At 38.9% G+C, this 22,500-nt stretch overlaps 1 protein-coding gene across 2 annotated transcripts in view; it reads left to right on the forward strand.

The window, feature by feature from the left end:
• The window catches only part of LOC106876113 (uncharacterized), a 187,355-nt gene that overhangs the window by 150,657 nt on the left and 14,198 nt on the right, over positions 1-22,500 (forward strand). For both annotated transcript variants that reach the window (XM_089343366.1, XM_089343367.1), the window contains exons 2-3: positions 18,518-18,745; positions 18,922-19,287. In XM_089343366.1, coding sequence (XP_089199492.1) covers positions 18,518-18,745; positions 18,922-19,287 — 594 coding nt within the window. The remainder of the gene's footprint in view (positions 1-18,517; positions 18,746-18,921; positions 19,288-22,500) is intronic.

The raw sequence follows: 22,500 nt of genomic DNA on the forward strand, positions 1-22,500 counted from the left end.
AAAAGAATATATGAGTGACTGTGTGGTGAGTAGCTTGCTTACCAGCCACATGATTCCGGGTTCAGTCTCACTGCGTGGCATCTTGGGCAAGTGTCTTCTACTATAGCCTCGGGCCGATCAAAGCCTTGTGAGTGGATTTGGTAGATGGAAACTGAAAGAAGCCCGTCGTATATATGTATATATATGTGTATGTGTGTGTATATGTTTGTGTGTCTGTTTGTCCCCCCCCCCCAACATCGCTTGACAACCGATGGTGGTGTGTTTGCGTCCCCGTAACTTAGCGGTTCGGCAAAAGAGACCGATAGAATAAGTACTAGGCTTACATAGAATAAGTACTAGGCTTACATAGAATAAGTACTAGGCTTACATAGAATAAGTACTAGGCTTACATAGAATAAGTCCTGGGGTCGATTTGCTCGACTAAAGGCGGTGCTCCAGCATGGCTGCAGTCAAATAGCTGAAACAAGCAAAAGAGTAAAAGAGTATATGTGCCAACCTCAGAGCAAAGACAGATTCACCCATTCACTTCTAAATATATAAATATACTCTGCTACATGTATTGAGTACATTTTCTTCCATTTGTGAAATTCAGACACTCCTTTGTATTTTTTATATTTATTTGTGTGTGTTTTTGTGTGTGTGTGTGTGTGTGTGTGTGTGTGTGTGTGTGTGTGTGTGCAGTGATGATCTTGACGAATCCCAGATGTATTGTATCTGCTGTGTGTATATATAGCTGTATGTAGATACAGTTATCTACCTGTCTAATTAGATATATCACCTAACTCTACCTTACTCGCTACATCTCCCTCACTTGCCTCTCTCTCTCTCTCTCTCTCTCTCTCTCTCTCTCTCTCTCTCTCTGTCTCCCTCTCTTTCTTGCTTATACAGAATAAGCAAACATACACACACCCACATACACATTTAATATACATATACATACATGTGAAATTTTAAGTATGGATATATATTGTGTGTACATATATGTGTGTGTATATATGTATATAAGTGTATGTACATATTCATTTTATGTATATTTATGTATATTATGTATTATATTATGTATCTTTATGCATATTATTTATATTATGAATGTGTGTGTATATGTGTGTGTGTGTGCATGTGCACGTTTGTGTGCATGTGTGTATATATTTGTATGTATCATATCTAATTGTTTATTTATATCCATAACATACATATAACGTGTGTGTTTACTCAGATACATACATCCACAGCCACACCATCACATACATGCATACACATGTATGTAAATACATATGTGTGTGTATATGTATACACACACACACACATACACACATGCTATTTGTTTACAGACACACACATACACCTACAAACCCAATGTAATCATAATTTCTTTGGGAAGAACAGAGCCAAAACTGTGGCTTATTTTACCAGGAGCATGTTTTCATTGACTTCAATGTAAGGCTTTAATGTAAATAGTTCTCTGTTTCGGCGGAAGGATATGACTTGTGTTTAGATGTGGTATGTATATATTAAGAGATGCATAGAAGATGTAATTTATGTTTAATATTTCTACATACTTGTGTGTGTGTATGTGTGTGTAGACATACATATATGTGTGTGTATATATATATATATATATATATATATATATATATATATATATATAATACAAAGAACATATATGCATGTATACACACATATATGTACATACTTACATCTACATGTGTATATAGATGCATATCAGGGTACAGGACGTTAGAACAATGAACTACAGACCACGGAACGAACACATAGGAAAATACACACACACACACACACACACACACACACACACACACACACACACATAATGTAAATAATGTAAAGAGCTCCTGCATAAGTGGACAAACTGAGAAAAGCAGTGGTTTACAAGGGTTTTTCTCTAATCCGTTGTCTGTACATAGTTTTTTTGTATGTAGGGTCTTCTATATGGTCGTATATTGGCATTAGAGAATATTTTTTAGTAGTTTTCACATTTTGGGGATTTATTATTTATTTATATGTTGTAATTGTGTATTATTACTTGGTTAGAGAATATTATAAAAGTGAAAGGATTTTGTCCATTTATTTATTTCAACTGTCCACCTGCAACAGTGATTAAAATTGACTAGGGACATTGTACGCGAAGAATATCCAATACCAAACAATCTTAATCTCCATATTTAAACTGCATTAAACCTTGGCAAGCTTACCTTTACCTATTCTGAGTTACTTGAAAGGTGATGTTCTCTTCCTTCCCTTCTGTTTGTTGATACCTTTGTTTATCTACCAATGCGTTGTTTCACTTCAAGGATGCTTATTTACCCATCCATTATGATATTTAAAACATGACATCTTTTTGCTGCGAACTGCTAAAGATTCAAAGCAGTTTTCATGAACTGAAGTCAAACTCTTTGTGTCTTCATTTTTCGTTACCTGAAGTCAATTTCAGAGTGGTCGTACATTGTAAGCACGTAGCAAATACATTCCTTTAATTCTACTTTTTCAAGCAGAAATTATATTGTCATTTTTTAACGTACCAATTATACTTCTCTCCGAAAAAATAGCTCCCTTTGCTGCTGAATAAAATAAACTCGCAGAGAGGAAGTTTCAACATCTTCCTTCGATTCTTTACACCATTTATGTGGCAGTTTTGGTCATTTGTCATTGCCTTTTTGCAATTAAGAACTATCCGAGTGTTTTTCAGAATAACAATAATAATAATAATAATCCCTTCTATTATAGGCACGAGGCCTGAAATTTTGTGGGAGGGAACCAGTCAATTAGATCAACCTCAGTACTTGACTGGTACTTAATTTATCAACCCCGAAAGGATGAAAGGCAAATTCAACCATGGCGGAATTTGAACTCAGAATGTAGGGATGGGCGAAATACCACTAAGCATTTCAGGCAGCGCTCTAACGATTCTGCCAGCTCGCCAGTCACTTTGATGGCATGCACTGCTCTCTCATTCAATAATAATAATAATAATGACAATGATGATAATAATAATAATAATAATAATAATAATAATAATAATGATGATGATGATGATGATGATGATGATGATGATGATGATGATGATGATGATGATAATAATAAGTGGAGCCATTGTTGAAACATATGAAGAAGGCCAGTGTCATCAAAACTGAAAATTGTGTAATGAAAGAAACATTTTAACAAAAATGAACAAGAAAAAAACCATGGAAAGAAAAAAAAATGTGTGGTCAGTTTGCAAGAGATGCGAACGCCAAGACAGACACAGAGGACCAGTGGCTATGGATGAGGAGGAGTGACCTGAAGATAGAGACATCTGCGCAGCTCAAGAACAAGTGTTAAGGACCAACTATGTGAAGTGCAGAATAGACAACACTACTGATAGCGACAAATGCAGAATGTTTGGAGAGAGGGGTGAAACGGTATGGCACATCATTAGTGAGTACCCAAAATTGGCACAACATGAATATAAAAGACACCATGACAATGTGGCAAGAATGATCCATTGGGAGCTCTGTGGAAATCATGTCCTACAAAGAGCAAACCTGTGGTATGAGAAAATCCAGAAAGAGTCCCTGGGAATGAGAATTGCAAAATTCCATAGGATACAAGATCCAGTGCGATCACCTGACCAGACATCGGAAACCGGACTTTATTATAGTGAATAAAAAAGAAAGAACATGCAAGACATAGCATGCCCCAGTGACAACAGGATCAATGTGAACGAAGAAAAAATAAACAACAGTGACGATTTGGAGTGGGGAATACGAAGGTTGTGGTCAATGAGGAGAGTAGACATAATACGAATAGTAATTGGTGCATTTGGGAGTATCGGCACTCAGCTACCAACATGGCTGAAAGAGACTGGTCCAAGTGTGAAGGTAGAACACCTACAAAAAATCAGCATTGCTTGGACCTGCAGGAATTCTTCACAGATTTCTTGAAGCATGACCAGTAAGCAAGTGTCACCTTAGTCTGCCGGTTGTGGACAGCTGACACTTTCCGTCATACCCAGCAAAACAAGCTGTGAGTTTCCATCGCATAATAATAATCATGTGTGCTACTGGATTTTGAAAAGAATATAAGTGTACCACAAGTGAAACAGGGTTGTGGAGAACTGGTCTAAGGGCCTCATTCTAATCTTTGTTGTGGCTTGCTGTCAATAAGTAAATATTATTGGATGCATTGCATTGATGTATTCAGTGGCCTTTATTGCTGTTAAGGTGGCTTTGTATATAACCACGTGAAGGCCCGTGGCTTAATGGTTAGGGCATTCAGCTCTTGATCGTATGGTCGTGAGTTCGATTCTTGGCGACGCGTCGGTTCCTTGGGCAAGACACTTTATTTCACATTGCTCCAGTCCACTCAGCTGGCAAAAATGAGTAGTACCTGTATTTCAAAGGGCCGGCCTTGTCACACTCTGTGTCATGCTGAGTCTCCCTGAGAACTACATTAAGGGTACGTATGTCTGTGGATTGTTCAGTCACTTGCACGTTCATTTCCCGAGCAAGCTGTTCCATTGATCGTATCAACTGGGACCCTCGTCGTCATAACCAACGGAGTGCTCCTATATAACCACAGTCATTTGGCATCGTTCATCTGGGGCATGCTTGAACAGACTGACATGACGGTAAAAGCAGGCAGTCCAGATACAATTATCAAGATCAAGGAAACATGTGAAACTTTAGGCCCTGTCGTCTTAGAGATAAAGAGATACACTAGGTAATGTATACACAAGCTAATTCCTGATAGACATAAGGACACAATCGTCATGGCTTTTGATAACAGGTCTACTGGATTAAGGCTGACCTACTGTTAAAGAAGCAACAACAATAATAACAACAACACTAGAAGGGTTCAAACAGAAATTAACAGCTCAAAATGGTACAAATGAATCCAAAAGGTGTAGACTTCAACAACAGGATAAGTACTAATAGAAAAAAACATCAACAATGACATCATCATCATCACCATCATCATCAAACAACAAGTATCTGACGTTTATAATAATGGTACTGGCACCAGTTTGGCTGCAGAAAGTTACAGGAAGGAAGAAAGGAAAGGAAGTCCAAGTACAACATGTAACTCCCTTTAAATACTGCCGTTTCCTTTGAGATCTATAATAATAATAATGATAATAATAATAATAATAATAATAATAATAATAATAATAATAATAATAATAATAATAATAATAATATGGATTCTCAACAAGAGAAGAACTAATGTCAGCGAATGAAACACTTAAACAAAAAGTTCAAGCGAAGGCTCAGAGAATACGCAGATTTGAGAAGAGAATCAGATTCTACACACAAAATAAGATGTTCAAATCCAATGCCAAATCATTTTACAGGGAAATAGGGAAAGAAAAAATAACCATTGAAAACCGATCCCAAATGGAAGAAGTTGAAAACTTTTGGAAAGGGATCTGGAGTGATGAGAAACCATACGATGAAAATGCAGACTGGATCAAACGCACCCAAGATGCCTACAAAAATCTACAAGAACAGGTATGGGAAGACATCTCAATCGCCGACCTAAGGAGGGCACTAACGAAGGCTCATAAGTGGAAATCCCCTGGTACTGATAGAGTACCAAATTTCTGGCTCTCATCACTCTCGTCCACACACAAAATGTTAGTAATACTATTTAATAGTATTATGAAAGACCCAGAAAGAACTCCCCATTGGATGGCAAATGGTATTACTTACCTCCTCCCGAAAAATAACGAAACCAAAGACCCAAAAAAACTACCGGCCTATAACATGTTTGTCTACTACCTATAAGATTTTGACATCTATTCTAGTGGAGAAAACATATACGTTTATGGAAGAGAATAACCTCTTTCCCACTGAACAAAAAGGATGCAGACGAGGCGCATACGGATGCAAAGATCAGCTCTTAATTAATCGCATGATCCTTGAGAACTGCCATAACAAGCGCAGAAATCTCAGCTCTTCATGGAGTGATTATAAAAAAGCCTTTGACAGCATACCACATGCGTGGATTCTGAAATCGCTGGACATTTTCAAAATTTCTCCTGTAATTTCAGATTTTTTAAAGTATAATATGTCACTATGGAACACGAAGCTGCAATTATATCATTCTAATTGAGTATTGCACTCAAACAATATTAGCACAAACTGTGGCATTTTCCAGGGTGAATCGCTTTCACCACTAATTTTCTGCATAGCACTAATACCACTCTCAAGTGAACTGAATAGAACAAGGTATGGCTACAAAATTGACAACAGGAAAATAAGCCATCTATTTTATATGGATGATTTAAAGCGATATGGCAAAGATGATGAAGAGCTTCAAGGACTATTACATACTGTGAAAGGATTCAGTGATGATATCGGGATGGAGTTTGGCCTTGAAAAGTGTGCCAAAGCCACTTTTAAGAAAGGGAAACTGGTAAAGTCAAGTTCAATAGAATTGGATGTTGAAACAGTAATAAAAGAACTTGAGCAGGAACAAACCTATAAATACCTAGGAATAAATGAAGGCTCTGGTATCCAGCATGCAAGCATGAAAGAGAAGGTTAGGAAGGAATGTTATAGAAGAGTTCGAGCAGTTCTGAAGTCTGAGCTGAATGCATACAATAAGGTGTTAGCCATAAATTCCTTAGTAGTCCCAGTTGTTCTTTATAGCTTCAATGTGCTTAACTAGAATACCAGTGAAATAGTCAGAATTGATAGAAAAATCCGCAAGCTACTGACTTGTAATAAGATGCATCATCCAAAGGCAGACGTGGATCATCTTTACCTTCCCAGAGCTCAGGGAGGTCGAGGCTTGATCCAGCTTGAACTTACGTACAAAACCACCACAATCGGACTGGCCAAATACCTTGAAACAACCAACGATTGGATGCTGAAACTTGTTGAAAAACATGAAAGACCAAAAAAACTTCACTCTATTCTGAAAGAGAGCAAAAAATTCGCTACCGAACTCTTAGATACCCACCAGCTTGATCAGGTTGAAGGAAATGCGCCAACTGCTGCTGCAAAGAAAATAAAATTAACTGCAAAGACAAAAGCACATGAAAAATTAGCTAGCAGATGGGAAGAGAAACCTCAGCATGGCAAGTATGTGGCTCGTAGCAAACAAGCTGATGTCGACCAGAAACGCACGCATCAGTGGTTACGAAGTTCAGGGCCAAAAGAAGAGAGTGAAGGTTTTATATTGGCTGCTCAAGACCAAAGCTTATTAACCCGGAACTACCAAGCCAATGTGATAAAAAATGGAGCTGACCCAAAATGCTGATTCTGTAGCGATGAGATTGAAACTATAGACCACCTAATCTCAGGGTGTAGAGTCTTAGCACCTGTAGAATATAAAGCAAGACATGACAGAGTCGGCCAGTATTTACACTGGACAATATGTCAGCATTATAAAATCAAAACCGCTGACAAATGGTATAAACACCATCCTGAAGCTGTAACTGAGGGAGAAAATGTATCAATTCTCTGGGACTTCCCCGTACATACCGACAAAACTATAAAAGTTAATAAACCGGATATTATTATAAAAGATCAGACAAAGAAGACGTGTTTATTAATTGACATGAGTATTCCCTCTGATCATAATATAGCGGCGAAAGAATTTGACAAGATCAGTAAATATAAAGACTTGCTAATAGAAATTGAAAAAATGTGGCACCTCAAGGCGACTACCATACCAGTGATTGTAGGATCTCTAGGAATGATAAAAAAAGGTACTGAAACCTATTTGAAAATGATACCAGGCTTACCATCCCTACAGGAAGTGTAAAAAATTGTGCTAACTGGAAAGACTCATGTACTGAGAAGAGCATTATCGCTGTGCAAACAACATCCATTCATGATTTTTTTTTTTTTTTTTTTTCTTAAATACATGTTTTACCTGTGAATTTGCGTGTGTAAACTGGGAATGCATACGAGTTTCTCTGCCCTAGGTGCACGGAAAACACTCGGTGAGAAATGGAAGAAAATTTGAAGAAAGAAGAAAAAAAAAAACAACATAATAATAATAATAACAGTAGTAATAATGGTGGTGGTGGTTTCTTTATTGACCGCAAAGGGTTTACAGCAAGAAAAACATTATGGACAGTACAGGACAAAACATTGAATGTGTGTGTGTGTGTGTGTGTGTGTGTGTGCATGCGTGTTGTGAGGATTTTGCATGTAAACAGGCTTAACATAGCAGCAGCAGTGGTAGAGGTGGCAGCAGCAGCAGTGGCAGTAGCTGTAGCAGTAGTAGTAGTAGTAGTAGTAGTAGTAGTAGTAGTAGCAGCAGCAGTAGTAGTAGTAGTGGCAGGTCACTCTTCCTCATCCATAGCCACTGGTCCTCTGTATCTGTCTTGGCGTTCACATCTCTTGCAAACTGACCACCAGAGTAGGATAGTTATCAAAGGGATCCGTGAATGGTTGAGAACTCCTGCACTTGACCGAGTAACACTGCCTACTCTGCCTTGCCTGAGGTGGGTGATGGGGTGACTTTCAGGATGGACTCGGCCGATAGTTGTATTCATCCTACAAGTGACCACAGCTGTTCAACAAAACTCCAAAAGCCAGCAATACTTGGACACTGGCCAAGTGATTGCTGGACTGTTTGCTCTGCATGAATTTCAGACAGCCCAACTTGGTTCCACTTCCGTCTTTGGAGAGTGTCATTCGGTAGGCCAGACCAGGCCAAGCCAGACCGGGCCAAACCAAGCCAGACTAGGGATTTCTAGAAGTCATCCTTGGAAGTCTCTGGTCCAAAAGTCCTGCAAAACTGACCATCTCCCTGCGAACATCATCGCTCTTACCCACCACTAGACCTCTATAATAATAACCCTTTCTACAATAAGAAATCTCGATCGGACAGGACCCTTCAGATGTTGGGATCCCAGGGTCGCAATCTTAGGTTAGTTATCATTGATTTCTGCATTTCACATCAGTTCACACGATTAGCCCCACTCTACATTGACAGACTGTTTCGAATTCTGACATAAAGCCAGAAATTTCGAGGGGCAGGAAAGCCAATTAAATTGACCCCAGGACTCAACTGTCAACAAAGAAATTCTATAGGGTCCAGTGCATTGATTTACCCAGGGGTGAGGAGCTTGGTTGTTGCTAAGACAGCCCTGTGTATAACCACAGAGATTTGACATCATTCATTGAGGACAGAGGTTCTCAACCATCTTTTATCTGTGGGTCCCCTTTCATTACTATTTTATTCTGATGGACCCCCATAGCCAGTCAATGTTTAGAGTTAGCTTTATAGATATTTCTTTCAGAAAGACTCCCTTTTGTACCCTCCACCCCATAAAATGTTTTTTAAAACTGTTACACATTGGTGGAAAATTGGTTTCCTACCATGGCTTATAATAATAATGAGAAAGTCATAAAAATTAGGAATTTCTATTAAAAATCTTCATTTCTGTATTATGTGTATTCATGTCCCAAGGTTAGGCAAATCTCATAGAGTTAGACAATTTAGGCCTTAGCATTAGCAAACTGGGACATGGATATACATAATAGAGAAATGAAACTTTTTTAATAGAAATTCCTAATCTTTATGACTTTCTCATCATTATTATTATAAGAAATGGTAGGAAATCAATTTTCCACCATTTGTAATATTAAAAAAAAATGTTATTGGTGGGTGGGTGGGTGGGTGGGTGGGTGAGTGGGTGGGTGGGTGGTTGGGTGGGTGGGTACAAAGGGAAGTCTTTCCCTTCTTTCAAAATTCCTATTTTGTTTTCTGCACATTAATTTGTGTAGGTTGAACCATGTAAATTTTTAGAGAAAGAAACCTGGTTGTTTCTTAAAATACATATCAATGCATACAGCAAAAACAAGATTTTTTCAGGGGCCCTTAAAATGCTATTGTGGATCACCAATTTACTATTTCATTGTGTGGACCCCCCAAAATCTTATATGGACCCTCAGGGGCCATGTGGACTCTCGTTGAGAACCACTGATCTATGACATGCTTGGACAGACTAACAAGTCAGTAAAAGCAAGCAGTTCAGACACAATTATTAAGAACATGTCTGTCGTCTTAGAGATAAGGAAATACACAAGATAGTGTATACATAGGGTAATTCTTGATAGACATAAGGACAGGATGGTCATGACTAGAGCGCCTTTGACAATGGGTATGCTGGATTGAGGCTGACCGTCTATTAAAGAAGTAACAACAACAACATCAACAATGGAAGGGTTCGAATAGAACTTAACAGCACAAAATGGTAAAAAGGAATTCAAAAGGCATAGTCTTCTTTAACCCAGGTCTGACCTATTCGGGCAGACTTATGATCAAGAACGTTCCAACCATAGCCATCCCATCTTTTTCATATATGCAAAGAAATTAGATCCACATTATCCGACGCGATTTCCTTTTTGTTAATCAAGTCGTTATGGTAAGCTTGATGGAAGATTTAGCTAGTATTTCTAGCAAGCGAATCGACTTTGAAGAGGCCCTGCAGCTTCTTAACGGTGAATTGTTTCGGCTAAAATATTACTTACGTCTAAAGTTCACCAAATGGAATGAATTAATATGCTTTTTGATTAATTAAGAACTTAATTAACTGTTATTTGAGGGGTTGGTCCGGGGTGAATAGGGGATGTTGTTGAAGGTGGGGCTGTATACAGGGGATGTTGTTGAGAGGGAAGTGAAAATAGGGGTTTTGATTTAAGGAAATGAAGTCATGTGCCAACAGTGGGGTACGAACTCGTCATTCTGAAACTCGCCCACGGAATTCAAAGAAGATCACAAACAACGACGATTCTGGGTCCCCCCATTTTATGTTACTTTTATTTTATGTTACTTTTATTTTAATTTACTTTAATTTACTTAATTTACTTTATTTCTCACCCAACGACAGCATTAATGTTGTCAAATGCAAGAAGTATTTGGGGCCGAGAAAAACCCCGTCGAGTGTGATGAAGCTGGCGCCAAATTGTGTTTTCGTTTCGAAATAAACATAAGAAATAAACATAGGAACTCACGCACGCGAACACGTACGAGCATGTATATATATATATAGACTAAGATCCCCGCACACACATTGACAAACAGACACACACATATTACAGTATACGTATATAAACATTAGTATATGCATCCACGAAGATTCCCATATCTGTCTATGAATCTATCTGTCTATCGGTTTTATATACACACGCAGAAGAACTTACATGCACGCATATACACATACATACATACATACACGTGTGAGAATGTAGATAGATAGATAGATAGATAGATAGATAGATAGATAGATAGATAGATAGATAGATAGATAGATAGATAGATAGATAGATAGATAAAAAGAGAGAGAGGGGTAGGTAGGTAGGTGTTCAAATGTTTGCCCTACATCACATAACTTGTGATGATTGACCGAATCCGTGTTTTTTCATCTGATTACCGCTGACGACCATTACAGATGAAAAGAAGAGTGAATGCACAGACCGAACCAATTCCATCAGTAACTATGGCACTCGAAAGCACAAACACACACACACACACACACACACACACCTACACGTGCGCTCGCACATACCCCTTGTGATCCTTCAAGCGATAAAAGTTGACAGACCGCACGTAGCTATTGAGTTTGAATAGTCACAGAATAATTTGCTTCGAATGAATATTTGTGATACATACATATATACATACATACATACATGTAAGTGTGCGTGTGTGTATGTATGTATGTATGTATGTATGTGTGTGTATATATATATATATATATATATATATATATATATATATATATATATATATATATATATATATATATATATATATACACACACACACACACATATGTATATATATTATCATCGTTTAACGTCCGTTTTCCATGCTGGCATGGGTTGGACGGTTCGACTGGGGTCTGGGAAACTAAGCGACTGCACCAGGCCCCAATCTGATCTGGCAGTATTTCTCCAGCTGGACGCCTTTCCTAACACCAACCACTCCAAGAGTGTAGTGGGTGCTTTTTACGTGCCACCAGCACGGAAATATACATATATGTGGCGTGCAAGAGAGACGATTGCGCTGGTATGGACATGTGGTGAGAATGGAGGAGGATAGCTGCGTGAAAAAGTGCCACACCCTAACAGTTGAGGGAACCCGTGGAAGAGGTAGGCCCAGGAAGACCTGGGCTGAGGTGGTGAGGCAAGACCTTCGTACATTGGGCCTCACCGAGGCGATGACTACGGACCGAGACCTTTGGAAATGGGCTGTGCGTGAGAAGACCCGGCAAGCCAAGTAAGATCGTTGCCAGTGCCCCTGGACTGGTTCTTGTGCGGGTGGCACATGAGATGCACCATTTTGAGCGTGGCCGTTGCCAGTACCGCCTGACTGGCTCCTGTAGGATTTTCGAGCGAGATCGTTGCCAGTGCCCCTGGACTGGCTTGTGCGGGTGGCACATAAAAGACACCATTTCGAGCGTGGCCGTTTTCGTGCGGGTGACACGTAAAAGCACCCACTACACTCTCTGAGTGGTTGGCGTTAGGAAGGGCATCCAGCTGTAGAAACTCTGCCAAATCAGACTGGAGCCTGGTGTTGCCATCCGGTTTCACCAGTCCTCAGTCAAATCGTCCAACCCATGCTAGCATGGAAAGCGGACGTTAAACGATGATGATGATGATGATGATGTATATATATATATATGTATATATATATATATGTATATATATATATATATATATATATATATATATATATATATATATATATATATATATATATATATTGTCAATGCATCATATATTTCGAAAAACAAGCACAGTCTAAGGCAGTGTTTCTCAAGCGGGGTTTCCTGGAACCCTAGGATTTCGCAAAAGGTTCCTAGGGGTTCCCCGAGAAAGAGTGAGATAAGCTAATGCTAATTTCATGATTGTAATATTACTATACATGCACAACATATTGTTTGTTATTGTAATATTGTAATATAGACATCATCCTATCTAACCTATTCTGTTATCAAAACAATATAACAAACCAATATAACAACATATAACTACGATGAGAAAGATATGGTATATAATTTTTTTGCGCAGGGGCTTCTTGAGACATGTAATTTATTTTAAGAGTTATACAAGAGCAAAGGGTTAAGAAAGACTGCTCTAAAGTATAGAGCAGTAAACTATGGAAGTAATAAAGTTAAAGTCTGATCAGAGAGTGACCAATGGTTTCACATCCACGAAGGCTGAGGATAAATTTAACTCTTCACCTCCAGGAGGTAGAAATCTGTTACAGTCCTTGGTCATTTAGTCATCAAAGACTAAATAGTCTGGTGTCAGTGAGGATGGGTTATCTTCCCTTGACCAGCTATTTGTGGGCTGGGAGAGTGGGAACAAGGGACTTATCCCTTTGGTTGCTTCTGGATTGGAAGGACCCTTCTGGGCTTAGTCAGTGAATGGGGAATCCCATGCTTGCAGCAGGTAGCACTTGAAATGGATGCATAGTGTGGTGAGTATTCAGTTATTCGGGTTTCAGGGAGTCTTGTAGCATCCTAGCTCACTCAGCTATGCAAAACTTGCAGCATACGCTCCTGTTCATGTAGGGTCCTTACCACTCTAAGACCTTCCACTTGATATTGTATGGGACCCCTTCATCTTTGAGGCACCACACATGGCTGGCAAGGGATGTGACAAATCTCTTTCTGTAATCCTGAATGAGGACCTGTGGTAGTGCGGGCATTGCTTGAAGCCCATCCTGGTTGACCCGACATGTTTCCAGGCTTGGGTGTTGGCTGAGTTCACAATACTGGTTCTGGGCTTGGGGATGTTGTTGTTGTTGGGGTTGCTGTCAATGTTGTTATCATTACGATGCGTGGGTCCAGCAATGCTGCTGTCACTGTGGTTGCTGTCGTTGTCATCATCCCCAGCTGTAGCTTTGGCACTATTGTTGCCAGTGATGATGTGAGCGCTGTCGGTGATGTGGTAATGTTGGGTGTGGGGCCGGTAGCCTCACTGGTGCTACTGGTCATCTTCTCTGGCTGTAGTGCTGGTACTGGGGTCGTTGGGATCAGTGCTGACGTTTCTGTCACTGTCGGCTGGAACCCTATATCAATGGGAGCATATGCTGCATGTTCTGCATAGCTGAGCGAGCTAGGATACCTAAAGACTCCCTAAAACCTGAATCACTGAATACTCATTAAAAAATCTTCAGCCCATGCCTCCATTTCAAGTGCTACCTGCTGCAAGCATGGGATACCCCATTCACTGACTAAGCCCAGAAAGGTCCTTACAATCTAAAAGCAGCCCAAGGGATAAACCCCTTCTTCCCACTCACCCAGCCCGCAACTAGCTAGGGGAGATAACCCATCCTCACTGACACCAGACTGTTTATTCTTGGATGACTAAATGACCAATGACCATAACAGATTTCTACCTCCCAAAAGTGAAGAGTTAAATTTGTCTTCAAGCTAGTGTCAGCGTAGTCATCCATGAGGCTACAACGTTCGTGGATGCAAAACCATTGATCACTCTCTGACCAAATATTATCTTTATTACTTATATATATATATATATATATATATATATATATATACACACACACATTTTATCTCTTACTTCAGTCAGTTGACTGCAGCCATGCTGGAGCACTGCCTTGAAGGGTTTTAGTCTAACAAATCAATCCTGGTACTTATTTTTAAAGTCTAGTACTTATTCTATCAGTCCTTTTGTTGAACTGCTAAGTTACAAGGACATAAACACACCAACATCAGTTGTCAAGCTGTGGTAGGTAACAAACACAAACACATAAACACACACACGCACATATACAATGAGCTCTTTCAGCTTCTGTCTCCCAGACCTACTAACAAGGCTTCGATCGCTCCAAGGCTATAGTAGAAAGGAGTTCCTTAAGTTGCCATGCAGTAGAACTGAACCCAGAACCATGAAGTTCGGTAGCAAATTTCTTACCACATCATATACATTCATGCATATATATGATCATCATCAGCAGCATCATCATCATCATCCAGTGTTTTAGATCTGGGTTTTGTCCCCGTTAACAGGGGTGGCAGGATCTACCTCAATGCCATAGCGACTGAAGCAGGCAGGTGCAGCCCACCCCAACCTTTGGGCTGGTTAGTGCCCATTCTCCCTTACTATCATGAGGCTCTTTTGGAGCCGGATTTTCTATGGGGAGCATGCCCTTCTTTAACCCCAACCTCAGTTTCTAGACATGAGTGGTCCTGAGACCAAGGCCTCTAGCATGAGTTTTAAGAAATGTGGTGGAAAACTAACTCAGGAAGGCAGGGACGCTACTTTCGGAGACCCCTTTCGGAGCCCCCTACCTACATTTATGCATATATATATTCGTGTGGGTGACACGTAAATCACCCACTACACTCTCTGAGTGGTTGGCGTTAGGAAGGGCATCCAGCTGTAGAAACTCTGCCAAATCAGATTGGAGCCTGCTGTCGCCTCCTGGTCCACCAGTCCTCAGTCAAATCGTCCAACCCATGCTAGCATGGAAAGTGGACGTCAAACGATGATGATGATGATATATATATATATATATATATATATATACGTTTATATATTCGTTTTGTAAGATTCTTGATGTGAAATCGTGTGTTGAAACAGATACTGTTGTATTTGAGGATGGTCATGTTGCCAGTTTAGCCAATAAAAACACACGCACTGTATATTTGGTATTAATTTGCTTCAGCTTTATTTTACATTAATCCTATTTCGGCCAGAGTTCTTTCGTCACACTTCTGTGACCTCATCAGTGGTCCTTTGCTTTCTTCTTTCTTATATGTGTGTCCCTCCTTGCTAACGATCAGCCATTTTGTATTTTGTATTCCTATTGTATGTGTCTATGCATGCGTATCCCTCTATGTGTGTCTATGTTTTGTAAGTGCATGTGTGTGGAGGGGTGCCTGTATTATCTGTATCCCCTGTTTATACACGTTCGTTTAATTTGTTTTTATTTATTTGTTTATATCTACTTATTATTTTTTCTATTCTTTCTTTTTTTTCTTTTTTTATTCAATTTAATTTAATTTAATTTTGTTAACGTATAAAGTTATTTAATTCCATCTGTTTATCTGTGTATTGTATTATATTTTGTTCATATTGCTATCAATTTATGAGGGTTTTATTCTGTCATAATGACAGAATAAATCGCTATGCTCAGCCTTTATAACCACAATAACAGAATGCCTCTTCATTTCTTGAGTAAACTGAGGGTTTGCCATTATTATTTTCTGAAACAAAGATTATACAGAGTTAGCAAAAAAATGTAGCAATAACCTAAAAAAGGTATGTCCTCAGATACCTTATACACCCTGCAGATACAATATGTGTGCACAAGCATTGATATAAGTTGTGATGCTGTTTGTAGCCAAATGACTAATGTTTGTTAGTCAGTGAAACAGCTGTAGATCCGTAAAGATCCGTTGGGGTTTTGTCTTACCAGATAGATTCATTCATGGATGTGGACATGTGTGTGTGTGTGTGTGTGTGTGTGTGCGTGTGCGTGTGTGTGTGAATGCTGATTATAAGTGTATGATTGTGTTTAATTGTTTCTGGAATATATGTGTATGTATGTGTTTTTTATATGTCTGTGCATCTATGTATGTGTATATGCATTTGTGTGTGTGTTTGTGTGTTTGTGTGTGTGTGTGTGTGTGTAAATGTGAGTGTGAATGTGTTTGAATGTATGTATGCGTATGTCTGTGTATGTGTATGTGTGTATATATATGTTATGTATGTGTGTGTGTCTTATCTCCCCAGACAAAACTAATTCATTTTCTTAGTTTTTTTTTACTTGTGGTGCTTCATGTAAATTCTTTGACCAATATAATGGAATTATAATGCTAAGTGTTTCCTCTGCTTTTGTCAAGTACTTCTGACACATTCTTCTCTTATTTCATTAAAGTTAAAAAGTTCGTTATCTCTAAACACTCAAACGGCATATTTTGTCATTGTTACTGTTGTAACCTGTTAATATTTGCCAATATTAAGGGTGATGAGCTGGCAGAATTGTTAGCACGCCAGGCATATTGCTTAGTGGTATTCCTTCTATCTAAACAATCTGAGTTCAAATTCCACCGAAGTCATCTTTTCCTTGTTATCCTTTTGGTCGATAAAATAAGTACCAGTTACATACTGGGCTTATGGTCAATGTAACCAACTTAACTCATCCCTCGATCTTGCTGGCATTGTGCCAAAATTTGAAACCAACTTCATTAATATTACTATTTTGACAAGCTGGCAGAATCGTTAGGGTGAGGGTAAAACTCATTAGCAACGTCTCATCCACTTTCACATTCTGAGTTCAAATTCCACTGAGGTTGACTTTGCCTTTCATCCTTGAGGGAGTCGATAAAATAAGTACCAGTTATATACTGGGTCAATGTAATCATCATATCCTCAACCCCGAAACTACTGGCCTTGTACCAAAATTGTTGTTGATGATGATGATGATGATTTCTGTTGTTGTTTTTGCTAAAGATGGTGAGCTGGCAGAATCGGTGGCACATCAGACAATATGTTTAACAGCAATTTCTCTGAATCTTGACATTATGATTTCAAATCCCGATGAAGTCAACTTTGCCTTTCATCGTTTGGAGATTGTGGCTGTGTGGTAAGTACCTTGCTTACCAACCACATGGTTCCAGGTTCAATCCCACTGCGTGGCATCTCTGGCAAGTGTCTTCAACTATAGCCTCGGGCCGACCAAAGCCTTGTGAGTGGATTTGGTAGACGGAAACTGAAAGAAGCCTGTCGTATATATGTATATATATATATATATGTATGTGTATATGTTTGTGTGTCTGTGTTTGTCCCCCCAACATCGCTTGACAACTGATGCTGGTGTGTTTATGTCCCCGTCACTTAGCGGTTCAGCAAAAAGAGCCCGAAAGAATAAGTACTAGGCTTCCAAAGAATAAGTCCTGGGGTCGATTTGCTCAACTAAAGGCAGTCCTCCAGCATGGCCACAGTCAAATGACTGAAACAAGAGAGAAAAAAGAGAAAAAGAGAGTCAGGTACAGGGATCTATGTAATCGAATTTCCCCTTCCCTCTCGAAATTGCTGGCTTTGTGCCAAAATTGGAAAAATTTAGTATTGATGCTGCTTGTACTACTACTACTATTACTACTACTACCACCACTACAACCACCACCACTACTACTACTACCACCACTACCACTACTACTATCACCATCACTACTACTACAACCACCACCATCACACCTCTGCCGCCACTACCACCACCACCACCACTACTACTACTACCATCACCACCACTACCACTTCTACTGCTACTACTACTACCACCATCACACCTCTGCCACCACTACCACCTCCACCACCACTACCATCACTACCACTTCTACTGCTACTACTACCACCATCACACCTCTGCCGCCGCCGCCACCACCACCACCACCACCACCACCACCACCACCACTACTACTACTCCTACTACTACTACTCCTACTACTACTACTACTACTACTCCTACTACTACTACTACTACTACTACTACTACTACTATCATCATTTCGTTGCAGATACCTGGAATTTCTGTTTGCAAAATGTGTGCCTTCAATCATCAAAGACCCTGGAATGTGATGAGGGGTCCATCATCCTTTTCTACAATGCTGAAAGTGCTACAAACAGCGATTTTCAGAAGCGATGGTTTCAAAACTTCCGAATCAGCTGCATGGGACGGAAAGCATGTCAGCTAGATAGCATTTGCCCCAACACACGGCTAAAAGTCACTTATACTTGTGTCAAAGGTTAGAATGATCTTTACATTTCACTAATTCCAAATACAGAGAGAGGGAAGAGAGAAAGAAATAAAAAGAGAGAGAGAGAGAAAGACCAAGAGAGTGTGAGAAATAAAGAGGGAGGGAGAGAAATGATTATTTATTAATATGCTGTGGTCTTATTTTTTCTTTCCTTGTATTTTCAGAAAACCAAATAACGAAATCTTGCAGGAACAGGGAACTCTCGAAACCAGAAGGATTCATCCAGAATGAGAAATATCCTTCTATGTCTATCATTGGTGCTTGCCAATGGAAAATCAATGTTCCTCAGGGCTCTTTCATTATACTGCGTCTTCATGATGTCATGCTGCAGGAACCATCAAAAGGCGCTTGTACAGCTGGCTTAAAGATAGTCACTGAGAGATCATGTGAAGGCCACAACTTCACCAATGAAATTATTTGTAGAAACAAACAGAGTTTTCAATCCAGATATTTTCTCGCTTGTGGTAGTGTGACCTTAATGCAGGTTAGCAACAAAGTGCATCTGTTTCGGTTTTGGATTTCTTATGAAGGTAACATGTTTCTCGTATTCTTTTCTGCTGAAGAGCATAGGCTCGAAACATAAAAGACTTCTTCATTTTCCTGAGTGTCAAGCTAATACACCAGTTTGTTGTTCATACACCTGTCTTCATCTTTTGTTTTTCTATAAACTTCAACTATACACACACACACACACACACAAGCACCCACTACACTCTCTGAGTGGTTGGTGTTAGGAAGGGCATCCAGCTGTAGAAACTCTGCCAAATCAGATTGGAGCCTGGTGCAGCCATCCGGTTCACCAGTCCTCAGTCAAATCGTCCAACCCATGCTAGCATGGAAAGCGGACGTTAAATGATGATGATGATGATGATGATGATGATGAATCAAAATAAGCAACAATGATATCCAGAGGTAATGCAGTATGATCGTTTGAATGTATCGTTTGAATGTATGTGTTTGAATGTATGTATGCAGTATGACCGTACTACATTACCTCTGAATATCATTGTTGCTTATTTTGATTTTAATCACCTTATTTTGAAATTGTATGGATAATACTGTACTAAGTTCTGGTGCCTCAACTCAAGTACCATATTCATCTGAATCTATCTATCTATATATACATATTATACACAGACAGGCAGGAAGTAAATAGATACCGTAAATTTTCAGAATCTTTTATTTAATATTATTTGACTGAAGGAGAGGTTTTCTTCTAACTGCTCATCCATAATTCCCAAGCTTATGCAGATATGTAACACACATTCTTAGACTAACTTCTAACTGTTTTGCAATGTCAGAAGCCTTCGAACGAGGTTCATTTTCCACAATTCTCTTCAAACAGTGAAGCTTCCTTTCTGAGAGCCCAGGTCAGCCAGGACAAGAATCTGTTGATTCTTTCTCTTGGTTTTTGAATTGCACTATAATTCTATTAACAATAGCAAGAGGAATTTGAAGATTTTCAGCAATTTTTCGCTGGCTAAGACCAGCCTCAGGTTGCCCAATAATACGACCTCTTTGAAAATCTGACAGCTTTGCTGAATTTTTTATGCGTGGCATGGTTACTCTTCACAAATGTTTAATATAATGGCATCTGGAATGAAAAATATAACAATATATATATATAATGTAATAATGCTTCAACAAGTAGAAAAACACTCAGTTAATTAAGAGAGTAAAAGATAATCTTAAATTAAAAATCACAAATTATAGCTACCCAGGGTTTTCAGGTCAAAATAATGATTTATTTCACCATTTATCAAGCTGGAAGCAAGACCATTTGTCAGTTGTCTTTTGAGCGGATAACATTTAAAGAAGAGATAAATGGAGGAATAAGTTATCAGGTTGATTAAAAAGTAAGCAACATTTTGAACCATGACGAATTTGCACTGGATTTTTGCAGTGTTTTGAATTTTTTAAAAATATTTTTTTTGAAATTGTCTGATAATAGTCATAGACTTGCTCAAATGCATCAATAAATTAATATTGATATTTCTTCTGAAATGGAACTGTCAGAGCACGATATTTGGGCAATTTTGCTATTCAACTTCAAAAAAGGACATAAAGCAGCTGAAACTGCTCACGATATCAACGAAACGTTTGGTGAGGAAATGACCAGTGAGTGGTCAGCTCGAAAATGGTTTAAAAGATTTTGCAGAGGAGATCTGAGCCTTGAAGATCATGAGCATAGTGGATGCCCAATCTGTCATCGATGACAGTCAATTAAAGACCATCACTGAGAAAGGTTCACATAAAACCACTTGAGAACTGGCAAAAGAACTTCAAGTTAGCCAGAAAACTGCCTGCAACCATTTGCATGCGATCGGAAAATCAGAAAAGCTCGACAAATGGGTTCCACACGATTTGAATGAAAATCAGAAAATGCGCAGATATGAAATTTGCTCATCACTTCTCTGTAACCAGATAGATCTATTTCTCAACCCTATTGTAACTTGCGATGAAACGTGGATTCTGTACAATGATGAAAAACGAGCTCTGGACCAAAATGAAGCACCGAAGACCTTCCCTAAACCTGAGCTCTTCAAAAAGAAGGTCATGGTGACTGTTTGGTGGTGTACTGTTGGACTCATCCACTATAACTTTTTAAAACCCGGAAAAGCCATTACTGCAGAAACATATTGCCATGAAATTGCGAAAATGAATGAAAAACTGCTACTCCTCCATCCCAGACTGGTCAACAGAAGAGGACCAATCATTCTTCATGACAATGCTTGACCACATGTTTCACTAATGACACTCCAGAAGTTGTGGGAACTTGGCTACAAAGTTCTTCCCCACCCAGCTTATTCCCCAGACTTTTCTCCCACCGACTACCACTTTTTCAAGCACCTTGATGGTTTCCTGCAAGAGAAGGAATTCAAATATCAAATCGATGCTGAAAATGCATTCAAAGAGTACATCAGTTCCAGAACTCCAGATTTTTATGTTACCAGAATAAACAAATTTGTAACTCATTGGCAAAAATGTATTGATTGTAATGGTACTTACTTTAATGAATTAAATTTCCACATTGTTAAAATATATTGTGATGAATTTCATGTTTCAAAAGGTTGCTTACTTTTTACTCAGCCTCATATTATTTTGATCAGGAAACCCTAGGTAGCTATAATTGCAAGATTTGTGGTTTTTAATTTAAGACTATGTGTGCGTCAGTGTGTGTATCTTCTTTTTTTACTTGTTTCAGACATTAGACTGTGGCCATGCTGGGGTACTGCCTTGATGAACATTTAGTCAAATGATTCAACCCCAATATTTTTTATTTTTATTTTCCTTTAAGCATGGTAATTATTCTTGCTTCCCAACCACATGATTCCAAGATATACAAGTACACATATAATATCCAAAGGTACATCTTTTTCCCCTCTGATGATCTCGTGCTCATGTCACATAAATGTAAATTTAATGTTTATTGAGAATTCATAGAAACAGCTGTAAGTGAAGATGTCCAATTTGCTGTTAATAGTAAACGATTATCAACTTCATAGTCTCCATTTTTTTTCTTTTTTTAAATGGATATAAACTATGTTTTTCATATATACCTATTATGTTAAGAAAATTCATTCCCCCAAAATACCAAGTATTGAACCAGTATTTCCTTGGATGAAACCAGCCCTTCATGAGGTTAACACAACTACAACTTCTAATTAGATTATATATATATATGCGTACCTTTCCTTCATTGGACACTAAACTCCGCTTGCGAAGACTTTTTGAGGCAAGTG

This window comes from Octopus bimaculoides, chromosome 27 (assembly GCF_046866305.1).
Source record: "Octopus bimaculoides isolate indiv1 chromosome 27, ASM4686630v1, whole genome shotgun sequence".
NCBI lineage: Eukaryota > Metazoa > Mollusca > Cephalopoda > Octopoda > Octopodidae > Octopus > Octopus bimaculoides.